This window comes from Ranitomeya imitator, chromosome 1 (genome assembly GCF_032444005.1).
Source record: "Ranitomeya imitator isolate aRanImi1 chromosome 1, aRanImi1.pri, whole genome shotgun sequence".
NCBI classification, from domain to species: domain Eukaryota; kingdom Metazoa; phylum Chordata; class Amphibia; order Anura; family Dendrobatidae; genus Ranitomeya; species Ranitomeya imitator.
Window position 1 is genome coordinate 782,503,768 of NC_091282.1, and position 19,729 is coordinate 782,523,496.

At 42.3% G+C, this 19,729-nt stretch overlaps 1 protein-coding gene across 1 annotated transcript in view; it reads left to right on the forward strand.

Moving 5' to 3' along the window:
• UNC79 (unc-79 homolog, NALCN channel complex subunit) overlaps nucleotides 1–19,729 on the forward strand; it is a 305,852-nt gene that overhangs the window by 186,093 nt on the left and 100,030 nt on the right. Inside the window, exon 24 of the mRNA XM_069737139.1 lies at nucleotides 3,145–3,326. Coding sequence (XP_069593240.1) covers nucleotides 3,145–3,326 — 182 coding nt within the window. The remainder of the gene's footprint in view (nucleotides 1–3,144; nucleotides 3,327–19,729) is intronic.

Genomic DNA, 19,729 nt, shown 5'->3' on the forward strand with positions numbered 1-19,729 from the left:
CTACGGCTGTGGCATACATCAATCATCAGGGGAATACCCGCAGCAGGGCGGCCATGTCCGAGGTAACTCACATCCTTCAATGGGCAGACAACAAACGCTCGGTGATCTCTGCGTGCACATTCCAGGAGTGGAAAACTGGACAGCGGACTTGCTCAGCCGTCAGAGTCTCACTTCGGGGGAGTGGGAGCTCCATCCGGAAGTCTTCAAAGAGATCTGTCTTCGCTGAGGAATCCCATATGTGGACCTCATGACGTCCAGACTAAATGCCAAGGTTCCGGAGTTTATAGCGAGGTCTCGAGATCCAAGAGCCATCGGTGTCGACTCTCTGGTTCTTTCATGGCACCAATTCCACCTTCCGTACATTTTTCCTTCTCTACCGTTACTCCCCATAGTAATCAGGAAAATCAAGGCGGAAGGAGTACCAGGTCTTTCTCCTCTCGTCTTCTCAGTTCGCACCATTTTAGAGTTCCTACAGGCCGGTCTGGACTCCGGGCTGACACTCAGCTCTCTCAAGGGCCAAATCTCCACCCTGTCGGTCTTATTTCAGAGACGCATCTTGTCAAGACTTCAGGTTAAGACTTTTCTGCAGGGGGTGTCACATGTTGCTCCTCCCCATCTCATGCCTTTAGAGCCTTGGGACCTCAACTTGGTGCTAAGTGCCCTTCAGGAACTTCCCTTTAAACCATTTCAGGACATTTCGTTGGTTTTTCTGTCCTGGAAGGTTGCCTTCCTTGTGTCGATCAGAAGAGTTTCGGAATTAGCCGCCTTATCCTGCCGGGCGCCTTTCCTTAATTTCCATCAGGACAAGGTTGTCCTCAGGCCATCACCGTCCTTCTTGCCAAAGGTCATTCTTCCTTCCTTTTGTCTGGCCCCTATTCACAGGGTTGAAAGAGCTCTCCACATTCTGGACCTGGTCAGAGCTCTGCGAAGGTATGTCTCAAGGACGGCGTCCTTCAGAAGAACAAATGCTCTGATCGTTCTCCCGGAAGGTCACAGGAAGGGTCTTGCCGCTTCTAAGGCCACGATAGCCAGGTGGATTCGTTCCACCATCCAGGAGTCATATCGAGTCAGAAGTTAACCCATCCCAGTGAAGATCACAGCACACTCCACTCGGACGGTGGGGGCTTCTTGGGCCATTCAGGATCAGGCGATGGTGGAGCAGGTCTGCAAAGCTGTGACTTGGTCCAGTTTACATACCTTCGGAAAGCACTATAATATTCATTCTCAGACTTCAGCGGATGCGATTCTGGCAGAAGAATTCTGCATGCAGCGATGGGGCACATTTAGGCAGTTGTTGCATGAAGCATAATACTTTGTGTTGTTTCCCACCCAGGAACTGGTTTGGGATGTCCCATGGTCTGTGTCCCCCAATGAGGCGAAGGAGAAATACGGATTTTTGTGTACTAACCGTAAAATCCTTTTCTCCGAGCCACTCATTGCGGGACACAGTGCCCACCCTGTTAGCCTAATGGCTTATATGGCTTTGCCTTTTCTTTTAAGTTGACATGTTGTACTCTTCTTTGTTGTTACTGTTTGTTCCTACTGCTTTTGCACTGAACTGGTTCTCTGGGAGCCAGCACGAGGGTGTATACTGCAGAGCAGGAGCTAACTTTTTTTGTGTTAACTTAGTGTCAGCCTCCTAGTGGCAAGCAGCATATACCCATGTTCTGTGTCCCCCAGTGAGTGGCTTGGAGAAAAGGATTTTACGGTGAGTACACAATAATCCCTGTTTTGTGAAGAAAATTTGATTTTATTATTTTCATGGCTCAACGTTATAAACTTCTGTGAAGCACCTTGAGGGTTCAAGGTGCTCACCATGCATCTAAATACATTCCTTGACGGATCTAGTTTCCAAAATGTGGTCACTTGCAGGGGGTTTCCACTGTCTAGGCACATCAGAGGCTCTCTAAATGGGACATGATGTCCGCTAATGATTCCAGGAAATTTTACTTTAAAAAAAATCAAATGACGCACCTTCCCTTTCAAACCCTGCCGTGCGACCAAACAGTAGTTTTCTCCTTTTTGGGTATCTGCGTACTCAGAAGAAATTGAACAACAAATTGTATGGTGCAATTTCTCCTGTTACCCTTATTAAAAAAATTTAATATTTTGTGCTTAAAACATATTTGTGAGGAAAATTTGATTTTTTTTTTTTTTTTATGGCTGAACGTTATAAACTTCTGTGAAGCACCTGAGGATTCAGTGTGCTCATGACACATCTAGACCAGTTCCCTCAGGGCTCTAGTTTCCAAAATGGCATCACTTATAGGGGATTTTCACTGTTTAGTTACATCAGGGGCTCTCCAAGTGTGACATGGTGTCCGCCAATTGTTCCAGCAAATTTTGCTTTAAAAAAGTAAAATGGCGCTCCTTCCCTTCCAAGCTCTGCCATGCGCCAAACAGTGGTTTTCTTCCTCATATGGGGTATCGGCATGCTCAGGAGAAATTACACAACAAATTTTGTGGTTCAATTTTTCCTGTTATCTGTGTCAAAATAAAAAAAATTGGATCTGTAGTCAATTTTTTGTGAAAAAAAGTTAAACGTTCATCTTTTTTTTTTCTTTTTAAATTCATGTGAAGCACTTGAAGGGTTAATAAACTTCTTTAATGTGGCTTTGAGCACCTTGAGGGGTAAAGGTTTTAGAATGGTGTCAATTTTGGGTATCTTCTATCATATAGACCTCTCAAAGTGACTTCAAATGTGATGTTGTCCCTAAAAACAATGGTTTTGTAAATCAACTTTTAACCCTTAGAACTTCCTAAGAAAAAAATATATAGTTCCAAAATTGTGCTGATGTAAAGTACACTTGTGGGAAATGTTTTAACTATTGTGTTTGACATATCTCTGTGATTTCTGGGCATGAAAATTCAAAGTTTGAAAATTGCTAAATTTTCGCCAAATTTACATTTTTTTCCAAATAAACGCAAGTCACATCAAAGAAATGTTACCACTATCTTGAAGTACAATATGTCACAAAAAAAATCTCTCTGAATCACCAGGATCCGAGGAAAGTGTTCTAGAGTTATAGCCACATAAAGTGGTCAGAATTGTAAAAATTGGCCCTGTCAGTAACGTGAAAATCACCCACGAGGGTAAAGGGGTTAAGGACAGATATTACTATTTATGATTGCTTATTGTTACAGTGGAGAAAGTTGCCATCTTGTGCCGATTTCTGGACATTCACTCAGTCACCAAAAACCATCTATTGAAGTATTCCCTGGCCCATGCTTTCTGCTGCTTCCTAACCGCGGTGGAGGACGTGAACCCAGCCGTGGCTACCAGAGCTGGACTTTTACTGGACACCATTAAAAGACCTGCTCTACAGGTGAGACTGGGGACAGCGGCTCTGGTTAGTGCCATTTCTCAGGGATGAGGGATTTTCTTTATCGCTTCATTGGGGGACACAGGTAACCATGGGTGTATGCTGCTGTCACTAGGAGGCTGACACTAGGCATAAAAGGAAAATAGCTCCTCCTCAGCAGTATACACTGTTAAATATTAATTATTAATTGATCTATTCTTATTCTGTACTGAGCACATTGCTTCTTGCTGACATTACAAAAGCTATTTCTATATATATATTTATAGCTCAGAGTATAAGTCAACACCATATAAAGGGAACATGTGGTCTGTGGGACATATAAATAACATCTCTTAGGAGGGTGTGGGGGCTTGTCACGTGGGGGCTTGTCACGTGGGATCTGTCACCTCCTGCCTTCACCATCATTCTCCATGGACATCAGACAAATCACACAAGGAAAGAACAGCGGGTAGCCATGATGACTTCAGACTTCACACAGACAGACGATTTTTACCATTCAGAACTTTGGGAAAGATGAGTAACAAGCGCTGATATTTACACATGGACAATCTGTTCGTAACTATTTCATCTATTTTTATGTTTTGCTGCAATTTGGTTTTCCTGTGGACAATTCAATAAACCACTATATTTTTTATGAGAATATCATGACATTTTTCTTTAAGAGTAAGCACCTGGTGAATAGTCCTGAGTAAATAAATGTGCAAAATAAGCATATTTAACATACACCCACCGACGGGCACAAAATACCTCAGTTTAAGCTTAGTGTCTGTAGGAGGCGGACTTGGATCTGCTACCAGATCCGCATTTTCCTTTTCAGGTTCCCTGTTTGTGTTTATTAACCTTTTCCCTTTGTCTTTCAGGTTCCTTTCTCTTAGGGTAACAGGGTGTAATTTCTCACCCTATTTTCCCATACTTATGCGACTGAGAGAGCAGTGTGGTGTCACCCACATCACCCACTGTCAGGCCCGCAAGGCAGGCCACACTTCTTCCTGGTACTCTTTGCCCAGTCACTGTCGCTCATTTAACCCCTTCCCGACCTTTGACGCAGCGTATGCGTCATGAAAACCTGTGCCAGTCCGACCTGTGACGCAGCATATGCGTCATGGTCGAATCGAGCTACTGCAGGTCGGGTGAAAGGGTTAACTGTAATTTCACCCGACCTGCAGCGACAGGGGGAGTGGTACTTGAGCCCAGGGGGGTGGCTTCGCCCCCATCCCCCCGTGGCTACGATCACTCTGATTAGCTGTTGAAAGTGACGTTTCACTTTCAATCAGAGCAATCGTAATATTTCACCAATGAAAATTGGTGAAATATTACAATCCAGCCATGGCTGATCCTGCAATATCATCGGATATGGCTGGAGACTGCGGTCTGCCCCCGCCACCGATCCACTGCCCCCGTCCTGTCCTCTGCTCCCCTCCGTCCTCCTGTCCGCTCCCCCCTTGCTCCGCTCCCACCCCCCCATACTTACCGAGCTCCGGTGTCCCTCCTGGTGTCTGTCCGTCTTCCCCATGGGCGCCGCCATCTTCCAAAATCGCGGGAGCATGCGCAGTGCGCCCGCCGAATCTGCCGGCAGGCAGATTCGTTCCAGGTACATTTTGATCGCTGTGATAGCTTCTGTCACAGCGATCAAAATAAAAAAAAATGGTAAATAAACCCCCCTTTATCACCCCCATAGGTAGGGACAATAATAAGATAAAGAAAATGTATTTACTTTTATTTTTCCACTAGGGTTAGGGTTAGAACTAGGGTTAGGGCTAGGGTTAGGGTCAGAACTAGGATTAGGGTTAGAACTAGGATTAGGGTTAGAACTAGGATTAGGGTTAGAACTAGGATTAGGGTTAGAACTAGGGTTAGGGTTACAACTAGGGTTAGGGTTACAACTAGGGTTAGGGTTACAACTAGTGTTAGGGTTACAACTAGGGTGTGGGTTAAAACTAGGGTTAGGGTTAGAATTAGGGTTAGAACTAGGGTTAGGGTTAGAACTAGGGTTAGGGTTACAACTAGGGTTAAAACTAGGATTAGGGTTAGAACTAGGATTAGGGTTAGAACTAGGATTAGGGTTAGAACTAGGGTTAGGGTTAGAACTAGGATTAGGGTTACAACTAGGGTTAGGGTTACAACTAGTGTTAGGGTTACAACTAGGGTTTGGGTTAAAACTAGGGTTAGGGTTAGAATTAGGGTTAGAACTAGGATTAGGGTTAGAACTAGGATTAGGGTTAGAACTAGGATTAGGGTTAGAACTAGGGTTAGGGTTAGAACTAGGGTTAGGGTTACAACTAGGGTTAGGGTTACAACTAGTGTTAGGGTTACAACTAGGGTTTGGGTTAAAACTAGGGTTAGGGTTAGAATTAGGGTTAGAACTAGGATTAGGGTTAGAACTAGGGTTAGGGTTACAACTAGGGTTAGGGTTAGAATTAGGGTTAGTGTTAGAATTAGGGTTAGTGTTAGAATTAGGGTTAGAACTAGGGTTAGGGTTAGAATTAGGGTTAGAACTAGGGTTAGGGTTAGAATTAGGGTTAGAGTTAGAATTAGGCTATGTGCACACGGTGCGGATTTGGCTGCACGGATTTGTGCAGATTCTGCAGCGTTTTACACCTGTTCCTCAATAGGAATCCGCATGTGAAATTGGCACAAAAAAACACTGGTGCAGTGCGTTTTACCTGCGGAGCTTTCAAAAACTGTGCGGGGCACATAGTCTTAGGGTTAGGGTTGGAATTAGAGTTAGGGTTGGAATTAGGGTTAGGGTTGGAAATAGGGTTAAGATTAGGATTAGGGGTATGTTGGGGTTAGGGTTAGGCTTGTTGTTAGGGTTATCGGTTAGGGTTGGGCTTAGGGTTAGGGTTGGGATTAGGGTTAGGGTTGGGATTAGGGTTAGGGGTGTGTTGGGGTTAGGGTTGTGGTTAGGGGTGTGTTGGAGTTAGGGTTGTGATTAGGGTTATGGCTAGAGTTGGGATTAGGGTAGGGGTGTGTTGGGGTTAGTGTTGGAGTTAGAATTGAGGGGTTTCCACTGTTTAGGCACATCAGGGGTCTCCAAACGCGACATGGCGCCACCATTGATTCCAGCCAATCTTACGTTCAAAAAGTCAAATGGTGTTCCCTCCTTTCCGAGCCCCGACGTGCGCCCAAACAGTGGTTTACCCAAACATATGGGGCACAAGCGTACGCAGGAAAAATTGCACAACAACTTTGGGGGTCTAATTTCTCCTGTTACCCTTGGGAAAATAAAAAAATTAGGGCTGAAAACTTATTTTTGTGGGGAAAAACATGATTTTTTATTTTCACATCTCTGTGTTATAAATTTTTGTGAAGCACTTGGGGGTTCGAAGTGCTCACCACACATCTAGATAAGTTCCTTGGGGGGTCTAGTTTCCAAAATGGGGTCACTTGTGGGGGGTTTCTACTGTTTAGGCACATCAGGGGCTCTGCAAACGCAATGTGACGCCTGAAGACCATTCCATCAAAGTCTGCTTTTCAACACGTCACTACATCCCTTCCGAGCCCTGACGTGGTGTGCCAAAACAGTGGTTCCCCCCCACATATGGGGTATCAGCGTACTCAGGACAAACTGGACAACAACTTTTGGGGTACAATTTCTCCTGTTACCATTGTGAAAATAAAAAATTGCTTGCTGAAAAATGTATTTTTTATTCTCACGGCTCTGCGTTATAAACTTCTGTGAAGCACTTGGGGGTTCAAAGTTCTCACCACACATCTAGATAACTTTTCGGGTCCATTTTCTCCTGTTACCCTTTTGGAAAATAAAAAAAAATTGGGGACGAAAAGATCATTTTTGTGAAAAATATGATTTTTTATTTTTACGGCTCTGCATTATAAACTTCTGTGAACCACTTGGTTGGTCAAAGTGCTCACCACACATCTAGATAAGTTCCTTAGGGGGTCTACTTTCCAAAATGGTGTCACTTGTGGGAGGTTTCAATGTTTAGGCACATCAGGGGCTCTCCAAATGCAACATGGCGTCCCATCTCAATTCCAGTAGATTTTGCATTGAAAAGTCAAATGGTGCTCCTTCCTTTCCGAGCTCTGCCATGCGCCCAAACAGTGGTTTACTCCCACATATGGGGTATCAGCGTACTCAGGACAAATTGTACAACAACTTTTGGGGTCCATTTTCTCCTGTTACCCTTGGTAAAATAATACAAATTGGAGCTGAAGTACGTTTTTTGTGAAAAAAAAGTTAAATGTTAATTTTTTTTAAACATTCCAAAAATTCCTGAAACACCTGAAGGGTTAATAAACTTCTTGAATGTGGTTTTGAGCACCTTGAGGGGTGCAGTTTTTAGAATGGTGTCACACTTGGTTATTTTCTATCATATAGACCCCTCAAAATGACTTCAAATGTGATGTGGTCCCTAAAAAAATGGTGCAGTAAAAATGAGAAATTGCAGGTCAACTTTTAACACTTATAACTCCCTAACAAAAAAATATTTGGTTCCAAAATTGTGTTGATGTAAAGTAGACATGTGGGAAATGTTGCTTATTAAGTATTTTGTGTGCCATATCTCTGTGATGTAAGGGCATAAATATTAAAAGTTGGAAAATTGCAAAATGTTTGGCAAATTTCCGTTTTTTTCACAAATAATCGCTGGTAATATCAAAGAAATTTTACCACTATCATGAAGCCCAATATGTCACGATAAAACACTGTCAGATTCACCGGGATCCGTTGAAGCGTTCCAGAGTTATAACCTCATAAAGGGACAGTGGTCAGAATTGTAAAATTGGCCCGGTCATTAACGTGCAAACCACCCTTGGGGCTTAAGGGGTTAATAGTATGGTACTGAGACCCCCAATTTTTTAAAAGTCCTGCCTCAAGACCCATACTCAGCAGCAAGGACTTTATCAGATACTCCACACTACTAAGTATCCGTCCCTTAGGGTACCGTCACACTATAACATTTTGATCGCTACGACGGTACGATTCGTGACGTTCCAGCGATATCGTTACGATATCGCTGTGTCTGACACGCAGCAGCGATCAGGGATCCTGCTGAGAATCGTACGTCGTAGCAGATCGTATGGAACTTTCTTTCATCGCTGGATCTCCCGCTGTCATCGCTAGATCGGTGTGTGTGACACCGATCTAGCGATCTAGCGATGCGATCCAGCGATGCGTTCGCTTGTAACCAGGGTAAACATCGGGTAACTAAGCGCAGGACCGCGCTTAGTTACCCGATGTTTACCCTGGTTACAAGCGTTAAACTAAAAAAAAACAAACAGCACATACTTACATTCTGGTGTCCGTCAGGTCCCTTGCAGTCTCTGCTTCCCGCACTGTGACTGCCGGCCGTAAAGTGAAAGTGAAAGCACAGCGGCTGTGCTTTCACTTTCACTTTACGGCCGGCAGTCACTGAGTGCGGGAAGCAGACTGCAAGGGACCTGACGGACACCAGATGTAAGTATGTGCTGTTTGTTTTTTTTTAGTTTAACGCTTGTAACCAGGGTAAACATCGGGTAACTAAGCGCGGTCCTGCGCTTAGTTACCCGATGTTTACCCTGGTTACCCAGGGACCTCGGCATAGTTGGTCGCTGGAGAGCTGTCTGTGTGACAGCTCCCCAGCGACCACACTACGATTTACCTATGATCACGGCCAGGTCATATCGCTGGTCGTGATCGTAGGTAAATCGTATAGTGTGACGGTACCCTTACCCAATGTCTCACCCCAACCTTTGAGGTGCTGGCATTGTGCAGATAAGAAATATAACCAGGGATTAGGGAGTTCTAAACATTCCTCCGCCTTCGGCCTCTGCAATATTTCCTGTTTGAGTCTCGGACTCTTTCTACCCCACACTAGTTCCCCAAATAATGATTTTATCCTACAGATACAACACTATGGGAGCCAAACGGGAATTATATAACACATATAATAATAATTGTTCATCAACTTTATTCCAAAGGAAAAAAGGGTTGGTGGGTTCCACATGCAAAAGAAACTTCAAACAGCTTATATGTAGTCTCAACGTTTCGGCATATTATTGTTAAGCCTTTTTCAAGAGATCGCTGTCTGTAACATACATAAGCAAATATATAGTTGAAATGCAACTTAAAATGACATGACACCAACAACATAACAATGAAAAAGATTTTTTTACAAAAAGTTGTACATAAAATATGCTTTGCTCCGTATATTTATGAACACAGTCTGGAGCCACCAACACATGTGAATTCATTGTACCTTAATAACAAATTACTGCCTATGACATAGATTGAAAAAATGGTAGAAAAGGGAAAAAAAGAAAAAAACAAATGACATAAATTTCTCCCATATAACAAGTGAAACAGATCAAAAATTGCAAAAAAATGATGAGAAAATGAAAAATGGTGAAAAAATCGCGAAAAAATCGTGAAAAAAACGAAGGAAAAAGTGCCTATAAAGAGCAGTATAATAGGAATTAGTCCCTTATCTCTGGGAAAATAATGGAAATGATATAAATAGAATCATATGGAATAATATACGACATCGGCACCCCATGGTGAGTTAATATATGGACCCATATATATACAAGGGGAAGAAAAAGAAAGAATCTATATATGCTACCAGCACCTCCTAATAAATCTATATGAACACCACCTATGTGTTTTAAGTAAACGAAAAAGATCTTACTTATAAGTATATAGAGCAAGGGTGGAACTCCCACTGTAAAGACATAAAGAGGAAACTTAGAAAAAAACTTAGAAAGCTAACACGATACATTAACTCCCACTAAGATAGTGAGAAAACCTGTGAAAGGATATTACCTTAGCAGAGAGACGCCGCTTAAGTGTCCGGTGTGGAGGTCCGGGAGGAGTCTGTGACCGCTCAATGTGGAGGTGAGAGTGTGAGGTGTATTGCTGTTTATATAGACCCAGTATAATAGAACAGGTGTGTGAGCTCAGTGTTTCAGGACGAGGAAGAAACCTCATAACGCCAAGTGCGCCGAGGTTCGGAAAGAGCCGAAAGATGCCGAAGGGAGCCGAGTGCCCGCAGAGTCACGCATGCGTAGTGCAATAGCGTTCTGATCCTAGTTCCCGCCCGTGTGCTGAAAGAAAAAAGAAAAAAAATTTTTTAAATGCAGTCAATTTCGCCGCATAGATTAATGTCAAAACAATATGACATAGAAGCACACGAAACATATACCAGGAAAAAATGAAAACGATTATATGAAGAAGGGAAACACAGAAAGAAAAAATGGAAAGACAATTGATAGTCATCACTCTTATGGTGATGACAAATGGAAAAATATCATGTTTAAGGAAAAATCTCAGGTTTAAGGAAAAATCTTCTGGAGATCTTAAAAACATTCGCGTATACGTGAAAAAGGAACCCCTAATACATATTAATAATAAGTTCCTGAATACATAGAAACAAGGAACCACTAGGTCAGGTACTGTAACAATATTATGACATCATATCTATTAATATGTTATTATGTTGTAACATTAAACCATTTGATGTTACAATACAATGACTTATAACCAGTTCTATCCTATTTAATACATAAGTTATATCCTACATGAGATATTACATAACAGGGATGGATCAAAAGGAATCAACTTAATACGACACCTCATACTCCCTATTGAGTCCTAGGGGAGTAAGGGTTTGGAGCGTATGAATCCAAAAGGATTCCCGCTCTTTCAACTTCTTGATCCTATCTCCCCCTCTTCTGGCTAATGGTACATGCTCTATCACCTGATATCTCAATTGAGCCACTGTATGGTTATTCTGTATAAAATGAGCCGGAATTGGAAGTAAAGTTTTACAGCACCTAATGGTTGATTTGTGCTGTGAAATGCGGTCCCGGATATGTTGGGTAGTCTCACCCACATATCCGAGACCGCACGGGCATTTAATTAAGTACACAACGAACGTAGTATTGCATGTGAAATGACCTTTAATTGAAAATCTTTTCCCTGAACGAGGATGTGTAAAGGAATCCCCTTTAATTATATTAGAACACTGGAGACAGCCCAAACAAGGAAAGGTTCCACGGCGGGGTGTGGAGAAGACTCTCTGTGCTGATTCTCTCTTGGGGGAACCCACATCTGCTCTAACTAATTTATCCCTTATACTAGGACATCTCTTGTTACTAATGATTGGTACGGAGTTAAACTCCTTAATATGTGGATAGGCCTTTTTGAGAATGTCCCAATGTCGAGTCACGCATGTTTTAATGAGATTATTAAAAGGATGATACGTGTTCACAAAAGCTAACCGGGAAGTGTTCTGTTCCCTCTGGAATCGTGTAGTGTTACGTTGTGTATGCAAAATGTGAGGTGGATAGCCCCTACTGAGAAACTTGAAATCCACTTCTTTGTCTCATACAGCTGATCTCTGGTTTGGATACTATTCTTTCAACACGGTCATGTTGATATATAGGTAAAGATTTTTTGATATGCTTTGGGTGACAGCTATCATACCTAAGCAAACTGTTACGGTCAGTGGGCTTAACATATAAGTCAGTCTCTAGGAATCTCTCACTATTCACATTCACCATAGTGTCCAGGAAGTTCATAGAAGATTTGCTATAGGAAATAGAGAATGTAAGGCCTGGTAAACTGGAATTGAGATCTTGGTGAAATGTCATAAGGGTTTCGATGTCACTCGTCCATATTAGAAAGACGTCATCTATATATCTGCGCCAATAACTCACTGATGACTGGAAGCTAGGGTGTGAATAAACATATGCCTTTTCAAAACTGTCCATGAAGATGTTGGCATAGGGGGGTGCCATATTGGACCCCATGGCAGCCCCCCTCTTTTGTACAAAAACTGATCCTCAAAGATAAAAAAGTTCCTAGTTAGAATTAATGTAAGTATATCCCTACAAAAATCTCGTTGGTGGTGAGAAAAATTAGTATGTTCAGTAAGGAAGGACATGACCGCTCTTATACCATCTTCGTGGTTAATACTCGTGTACAAGCTATTCACGTCCATGGTCACCAATAGGCAACCTTCAGGTATAGGTCCTAAATCCCGAAGAGACTTCAAAAAGTCGGAGGTATCCTTCAAATATGATTTAATAAGGGGGACAAGGGGGGACAATATTTTCTCAAGTGTGATAGCAAGTGTAGACAATAGAGAATTAGTCGAGGCAACTATAGGACGTCCCGGAGGACGTGAAGGATGTTTATGAATCTTGGGAAGGGTATAAAAAACAGGTAGAACAGGATGCTGATTGAGTAAATAATTGCCCAATTTCTCATCAATTATACCCAACGTCAAATAGTGAGTTATGAATTCTTTTATTTCTCTCGCTATCTCAAACGACGGATTGCTATTAACCAATTGGTAAGTATCTACATCGCCAAGCTGTGTATATATCTCCTGTATGTAATAGTCCCGGTCTAATACCACTATTGAGCCCCCCTTGTCCGCCGGTTTTATTATTAGTCGTTTGTTGTTTTTTAGGGAAATTAAGGCATTATGTTCATCCCTCGTTAAATTTTGTTTGATGTGAACCTGTCCCCGTTCTATGGATTCAAGAACCCGTTTGACATCTTTTTCCACAAAGTGAATATAAGTCTCTACTGGATGATGTGTGCGAGGAGGTTGGAAAGAACTACGAACACGAAGTTTTAAAGAGTCCAAGGAAAACCTAGATTCAGGAGAAGTAACTACTGTTGAGATGTTGTCAGAAATGTTTCAAAAATGAACCTTAAGGCCACATTCACACGTTCCTTTTTATCCTGCGGGTTCTCCCGCAGCGGATTTGATAAATCTGCAGGGCAAACCCGCTGCGGTTATCCCTGCAGATTTATCGCGGTTTGTCCTGCGGGTTCCGCTGCGGGATTTTACCCCTAATATTGATGCTGCATATGCAGCAATATGCAGCATCAATAGTAGTGTTAAAAATAATAAAATCATGGTATACTCACCCTCTGACGTCCCGATCTCCTCGGCGCTGCAGGCGGCGGTCCGGTTCCAAAGATGCTGTGCGACCAGGACCTTCGGTGACGTCACGGTCATGTGACCGCGACGTCACCGAAGGTCCTGGTCGCATAGCAAACCTGAGACCGGACGGCCGCGTGCAGCGCTGAGACTTCAGAGGTGAGTATATCATGATTTTTTATTTTAATTATTTTTTTTTAATACAAATATGGTTCCCAGGGCCTGGAGGAGAGTCTCCTCTCCTCCACCCCGGGTATAACCCGCACATTATCCGCATTACTTCCCGCATGGTGGGCACAGCCCCATGCAGGAAGTAAGCGGATCAATGCATTTCTATGGGTGCAGAATCGCTGCGATTCTGCACAAAGAAGTGACATGGTCCTTCTTTTTTTCCGCAGCAATTCAGCGCGGTTTTTTTCGGGTTTTTCCGCATCATGTGCACTGCGGTTTCTGTTTTCCATAGGGTAACATTGTACTGTACCCTGCATGGAAAACAGCTGTGGACCCGCAGCGGCAAAATCGCCGCGGTTCCGCAGTAAAAACCGCATAGTGTGAACATGGCCTAAGTCTAACATTCCTAAAAAAAACGATGTAGTTCCCGATCTAGTAGAAAAGTGTTAAACTTAGGAACAGGACAAAAAGTAAGTCCTTTTTGTAGGACAGTCATTTCTGTGGGAGAAAGGCACTGCGATGAAATATTATGCACTATGTTGTTAATGTCCTCAATACCTGAGATCTGGTGGTCATACGACGTTGTTCTGATCCGTGTCGAAACCCTTATGACATTTCACCAAGATCTCAATTCCAGTTTACCAGGCCTTACATTCTCTATTTCCTATAGCAAATCTTCTATGAACTTCCTGGACACTATGGTGAATGTGAATAGTGAGAGATTCCTAGAGACTGACTTATATGTTAAGCCCACTGACCGTAACAGTTTGCTTAGGTATGATAGCTGTCACCCAAAGCATATCAAAAAATCTTTACCTATATCTCAACATGACTGTGTTGAAAGAATAGTATCCAAACCAGAGATCAGCTGTATGAGACATAAAGAAATGGATTTCAAGTTTCTCAGTAGGGGCTATCCACCTCACATTTTGCATACACAACGTAACACTACACGATTCCAGAGGGAACAGAACACTTCCCGGTTAGCTTTTGTGAACACGTATCATCCTTTTAATAATCTCATTAAAACATGCGTGACTCGACATTGGGACATTCTCAAAAAGGCCTATCCACATATTAAGGAGTTTAACTCCGTACCAATCATTAGTAACAAGAGATGTCCTAGTATAAGGGATAAATTAGTTAGAGCAGATGTGGGTTCCCCCAAGAGAGAATCAGCACAGAGAGTCTTCTCCACACCCCGCCGTGGAACCTTTCCTTGTTTGGGCTGTCTCCAGTGTTCTAATATAATTAAAGGGGATTCCTTTACACATCCTCGTTCAGGGAAAAGATTTTCAATTAAAGGTCATTTCACATGCAATACTACGTTCGTTGTGTACTTAATTAAATGCCCGTGCGGTCTCGGATATGTGGGTGAGACTACCCAACATATCCGGGACCGCATTTCACAGCACAAATCAACCATTAGGTGCTGTAAAACTTTACTTCCAATTCCGGCTCATTTTATACAGAATAACCATACAGTGGCTCAATTGAGATATCAGGTGATAGAGCACGTACCATTAGCCAGAAGAGGGGGAGATAGGATCAAGAAGTTGAAAGTGCGGGAATCCTTTTGGATTCATACGCTCCAAACCCTTACTCCCCTAGGACTCAATAGGGAGTATGAGGTGTCGTATTAAGTTGATTCCTTTTGATCCATCCCTGTTATGTAATATCTCATGTAGGATATAACTTATGTATTAAATAGGATAGAACTGGTTATAAGTCATTGTATTGTAACATCAAATGGTTTAATGTTACAACATAATAATAACATAATAATAGATATGATGTCATAATATTGTTACAGTACCTGACCTAGTGGTTCCTTGTTTCTATGTATTCAGGAACTTATTATTAATATGTAGTAGGGGTTCCTTTTTCACGTATAAGCGAATGTTTTTAAGATCTCCAGAAGATTTTTCCTTAAACCTGAGATTTTTTCTTAAACATGATATTTTTCCATTTGTCATCACCATAAGAGTGATGACTATCAATTGTCTTTCCATTTTTTCTTTCTTTGTTTCCCTTCTTCATATAATCGTTTTCATTTTTTCCTGGTATATGTTTCGTGTGCTTCTATGTAACATAGTAACATAGTAACATAGTTAGTAAGGCCGAAAAAAGACATTTGTCCATCCAGTTCAGCCTATATTCCATCATAATAAATCCCCAGATCTACGTCCTTCTACAGAACCTAATAATTGTATGATACAATATTGTTCTGCTCCAGGAAGACATCCAGGCCTCTCTTGAACCCCTCGACTGAGTTCGCCATCACCACCTCCTCAGGCAAGCAATTCCAGATTCTCACTGCCCTAACAGTAAAGAATCCTCTTCTATGTTGGTGGAAAAACCTTCTCTCCTCCAGACGCAAAGAATGCCCCCTTGTGCCCGTCACCTTCCTTGGTATAAACAGATCCTCAGCGAGATATTTGTATTGTCCCCTTATATACTTATACATGGTTATTAGATCGCCCCTCAGTCGTCTTTTTTCTAGACTAAATAATCCTAATTTCGCTAATCTATCTGGGTATTGTAGTTCTCCCATCCCCTTTATTAATTTTGTTGCCCTCCTTTGTACTCTCTCTAGTTCCATTATATCCTTCCTGAGCACCGGTGCCCAAAACTGGACACAGTACTCCATGTGCGGTCTAACTAGGGATTTGTACAGAGGCAGTATAATGCTCTCATCATGTGTATCCAGACCTCTTTTAATGCACCCCATGATCCTGTTTGCCTTGGCAGCTGCTGCCTGGCACTGGCTGCTCCAGGTAAGTTTATCATTAACTAGGATCCCCAAGTCCTTCTCCCTGTCAGATTTACCCAGTGGTTTCCCGTTCAGTGTGTAATGGTGATATTGATTCCCTCTTCCCATGTGTATAACCTTACATTTATCATTGTTAAACCTCATCTGCCACCTTTCAGCCCAAGTTTCCAACTTATCCAGATCCATCTGTAGCAGAATACTATCTTCTCTTGTATTAACTGCTTTACATAGTTTTGTATCATCTGCAAATATCGATATTTTACTGTGTAAACCTTCTACCAGATCATTAATGAATATGTTGAAGAGAACAGGTCCCAATACTGACCCCTGCGGTACCCCACTGGTCACAGCGACCCAGTTAGAGACTATACCATTTATAACCACCCTCTGCTTTCTATCACTAAGCCAGTTACTAACCCATTTACACACATTTTCCCCCAGACCAAGCATTCTCATTTTGTGTACCAACCTCTTGTGCGGCACGGTATCAAACGCTTTGGAAAAATCGAGATATACCACGTCCAATGACTCACCGTGGTCCAGTCTATAGCTTACCTCTTCATAAAAACTGATTAGATTGGTTAGACAGGAGCGATTTCTCATAAACCCATGCTGATATGGAGTTAAACAGTTATTCTCATTGAGATAATCCAGAATAACATCCCTCAGAAACCCTTCAAATATTTTACCAACAATAGAGGTTAGACTTACTGGCCTATAATTTCCAGGTTCACTTTTAGAGCCCTTTTTGAATATTGGCACCACATTTGCTATGCGCCAGTCCTGCGGAACAGACCCTGTCGCTATAGAGTCACTAAAAATAAGAAATAATGGTTTATCTATTACATTACTTAGTTCTCTTAGTACTCGTGGGTGTATGCCATCCGGACCTGGAGATTTATCTATTTTAATCTTATTTAGCCGGTTTCGCACCTCTTCTTGGGTTAGATTGGTGACTCTTAATATAGGGTTTTCATTGTTTCTTGGGATTTCACCTAGCATTTCATTTTCCACCGTGAATACCGTGGAGAAGAAGGTGTTTAATATGTTAGCTTTTTCCTCGTCATCTACAACCATTCTTTCCTCACTATTTTTTAAGGGGCCTACATTTTCAGTTTTTATTCTTTTACTATTGATATAGTTGAAGAACAGTTTGGGATTAGTTTTACTCTCCTTAGCAATGTGCTTCTCTGTTTCCTTTTTGGCAGCTTTAATTAGTTTTTTAGATAAAGTATTTTTCTCCCTATAGTTTTTTAGAGCTTCAGTGGTGCCATCCTGCTTTAGTAGTGCAAATGCTTTCTTTTTACTGTTAATTGCCTGCCTTACTTCTTTGTTTAGCCACATTGGGTTTTTCCTATTTCTAGTCCTTTTATTCCCACAAGGTATAAACCGCTTACACTGCCTATTTAGGATGTTCTTAAACATTTCCCATTTATTATCTGTATTCTCATTTCTGAGGATATTGTCCCAGTCTACCAGATTAAGGGCATCTCTAAGCTGTTCAAACTTTGCCTTCCTAAAGTTCAATGTTTTTGTGACTCCCTGACAAGTCCCCCTAGTGAAAGACAGGTGAAACTGCACAATATTGTGGTCGCTATTTCCTAAATGCCCAACCACCTGCAGATTTGTTATTCTGTCAGGTCTATTAGATAGTATTAGGTCTAAAAGTGCTGCTCCTCTGGTTGGATTCTGCACCAATTGTGAAAGATAATTTTTCTTGGTTATTAGCAGAAACCTGTTGCCTTTATGGGTTTCACAGGTTTCTGTTTCCCAGTTAATATCCGGGTAGTTAAAGTCCCCCATAACCAGGACCTCATTATGGGTTGCAGCTTCATCTATCTGCTTTAGAAGTAGACTTTCCATGGTTTCTGTTATATTTGGGGGTTTGTAACAGACCCCAATGAGAATTTTGTTACCATTTTTCCCTCCATGAATTTCAACCCATATGGACTCGACATCCTCATTCCCTTCGCTAATATCCTCCCTTAAAGTGGACTTTAGACAAGACTTTACATAGAGACAAACCCCTCCTCCTCTCCGATTTTTACGATCCTTTCTAAACAGACTGTAACCCTGTAAGTTAACTGCCCAGTCATAGCTTTCATCTAACCATGTCTCGGTTATTCCCACTATGTCAAAGTTACCTGTAGATATTTCTGCTTCTAGTTCTTCCATCTTGTTTGTCAGGCTTCTGGCGTTTGCGAACATGCAGTTTAGAGGATTTTGTTTTGTTCCAATCTCCTCACTGTGGATTGTTTTAGAAATGTTCTTACCTCCCTTCTGAGTATGTTTTCCTGGGTCGTCTTTGTTCGAGTCTAATGTTTTTCTTCCCGTCCCCTCTTCTTCTAGTTTAACGCCCTCCTGATGAGTGTAGCGAGTCTTCTGGCGAATGTGTGTTTCCCAGGTTTGTTGAGGTGTAGTCCGTCTCTGGCGAGGAGTCCATCGTACAAGTAATTCACACCGTGGTCCAGGAATCCGAATCCTTGTTGTCTGCACCATCGTCTTAGCCAGTTGTTTGCATCAAGGATCCTGTTCCATCTCCTGGTGCCATGCCCATCTACTGGAAGGATAGAAGAAAAAACTACCTGTGCATCCAGTTCCTTTACTTTCTTCCCCAACTCTTCAAAGTCCTTGCAGATTGTCGGTAGGTCCTTCCTTGCCGTGTCATTGGTGCCAACATGTATCAGAAGAAATGGGTGGACGTCCTTGGAGCTGAAGAGCTTTGGTATCCTATCGGTCACATCTTTGATCATCGCACCTGGAAGGCAGCATACTTCTCTTGCAGTTATGTCCGGTCTGCAGATGGCTGCTTCTGTGCCTCTCAGTAGTGAGTCTCCCACCACCACCACTCTTCGTTGCTTCTTGGCTGTACTTTTTGCTGTCACTTGTTGCTGTGTGCCCTTTTCTTTTTTGCTTGCTGGTATTGCTTCATTCTTAGGTGTGCCATCTTCATCCTCTACAAAGATTTGATATCGGTTCTTCAGTTGTGTGGTTGGTGATTTCTCCATGGTCTTCTTGCTTCTTTTGGTCACATGCTTCCACTCATCTGCTTTTGGAGGTTCTCTGACACTTTTTGCACCTTCTGTGACCAGTAGAGATGCTTCTGTTCTGTCTAGAAAGTCTTCATTCTCTTTGATGAGTTTCAAAGTTGCTATTCTTTCTTCCAGACCCCGCACCTTTTCTTCTAAAAGGGCCACTAGTCTACACTTCTGACAGGTGAAATTGGATTCTTCTTCTGGTCGATCTGTGAACATGTAGCACATGCTGCAGCTCACCATGTAGGTTGTCACATCTGCCATGTTGCTCCTAGATCCTGCTGACTTGCTGTGTGTTTTCCTTCTTGTGTAATCTACTCAGCCAAGCTCTCTTGCAATAATGTCCTACAGGCAATATGTCATATTGTTTTGACATTAATCTATGCGGCGAAATTGACTGCATTTTAAAAAATTTTTTTCTTTTTTCTTTCAGCACACGGGCGGGAACTAGGATCAGAACGCTATTGCACTACACATGCGTGACTCTGCGGGCACTCGGCTCCCTTCGGCATCTTTCGGCTCTTTCCGAACCTC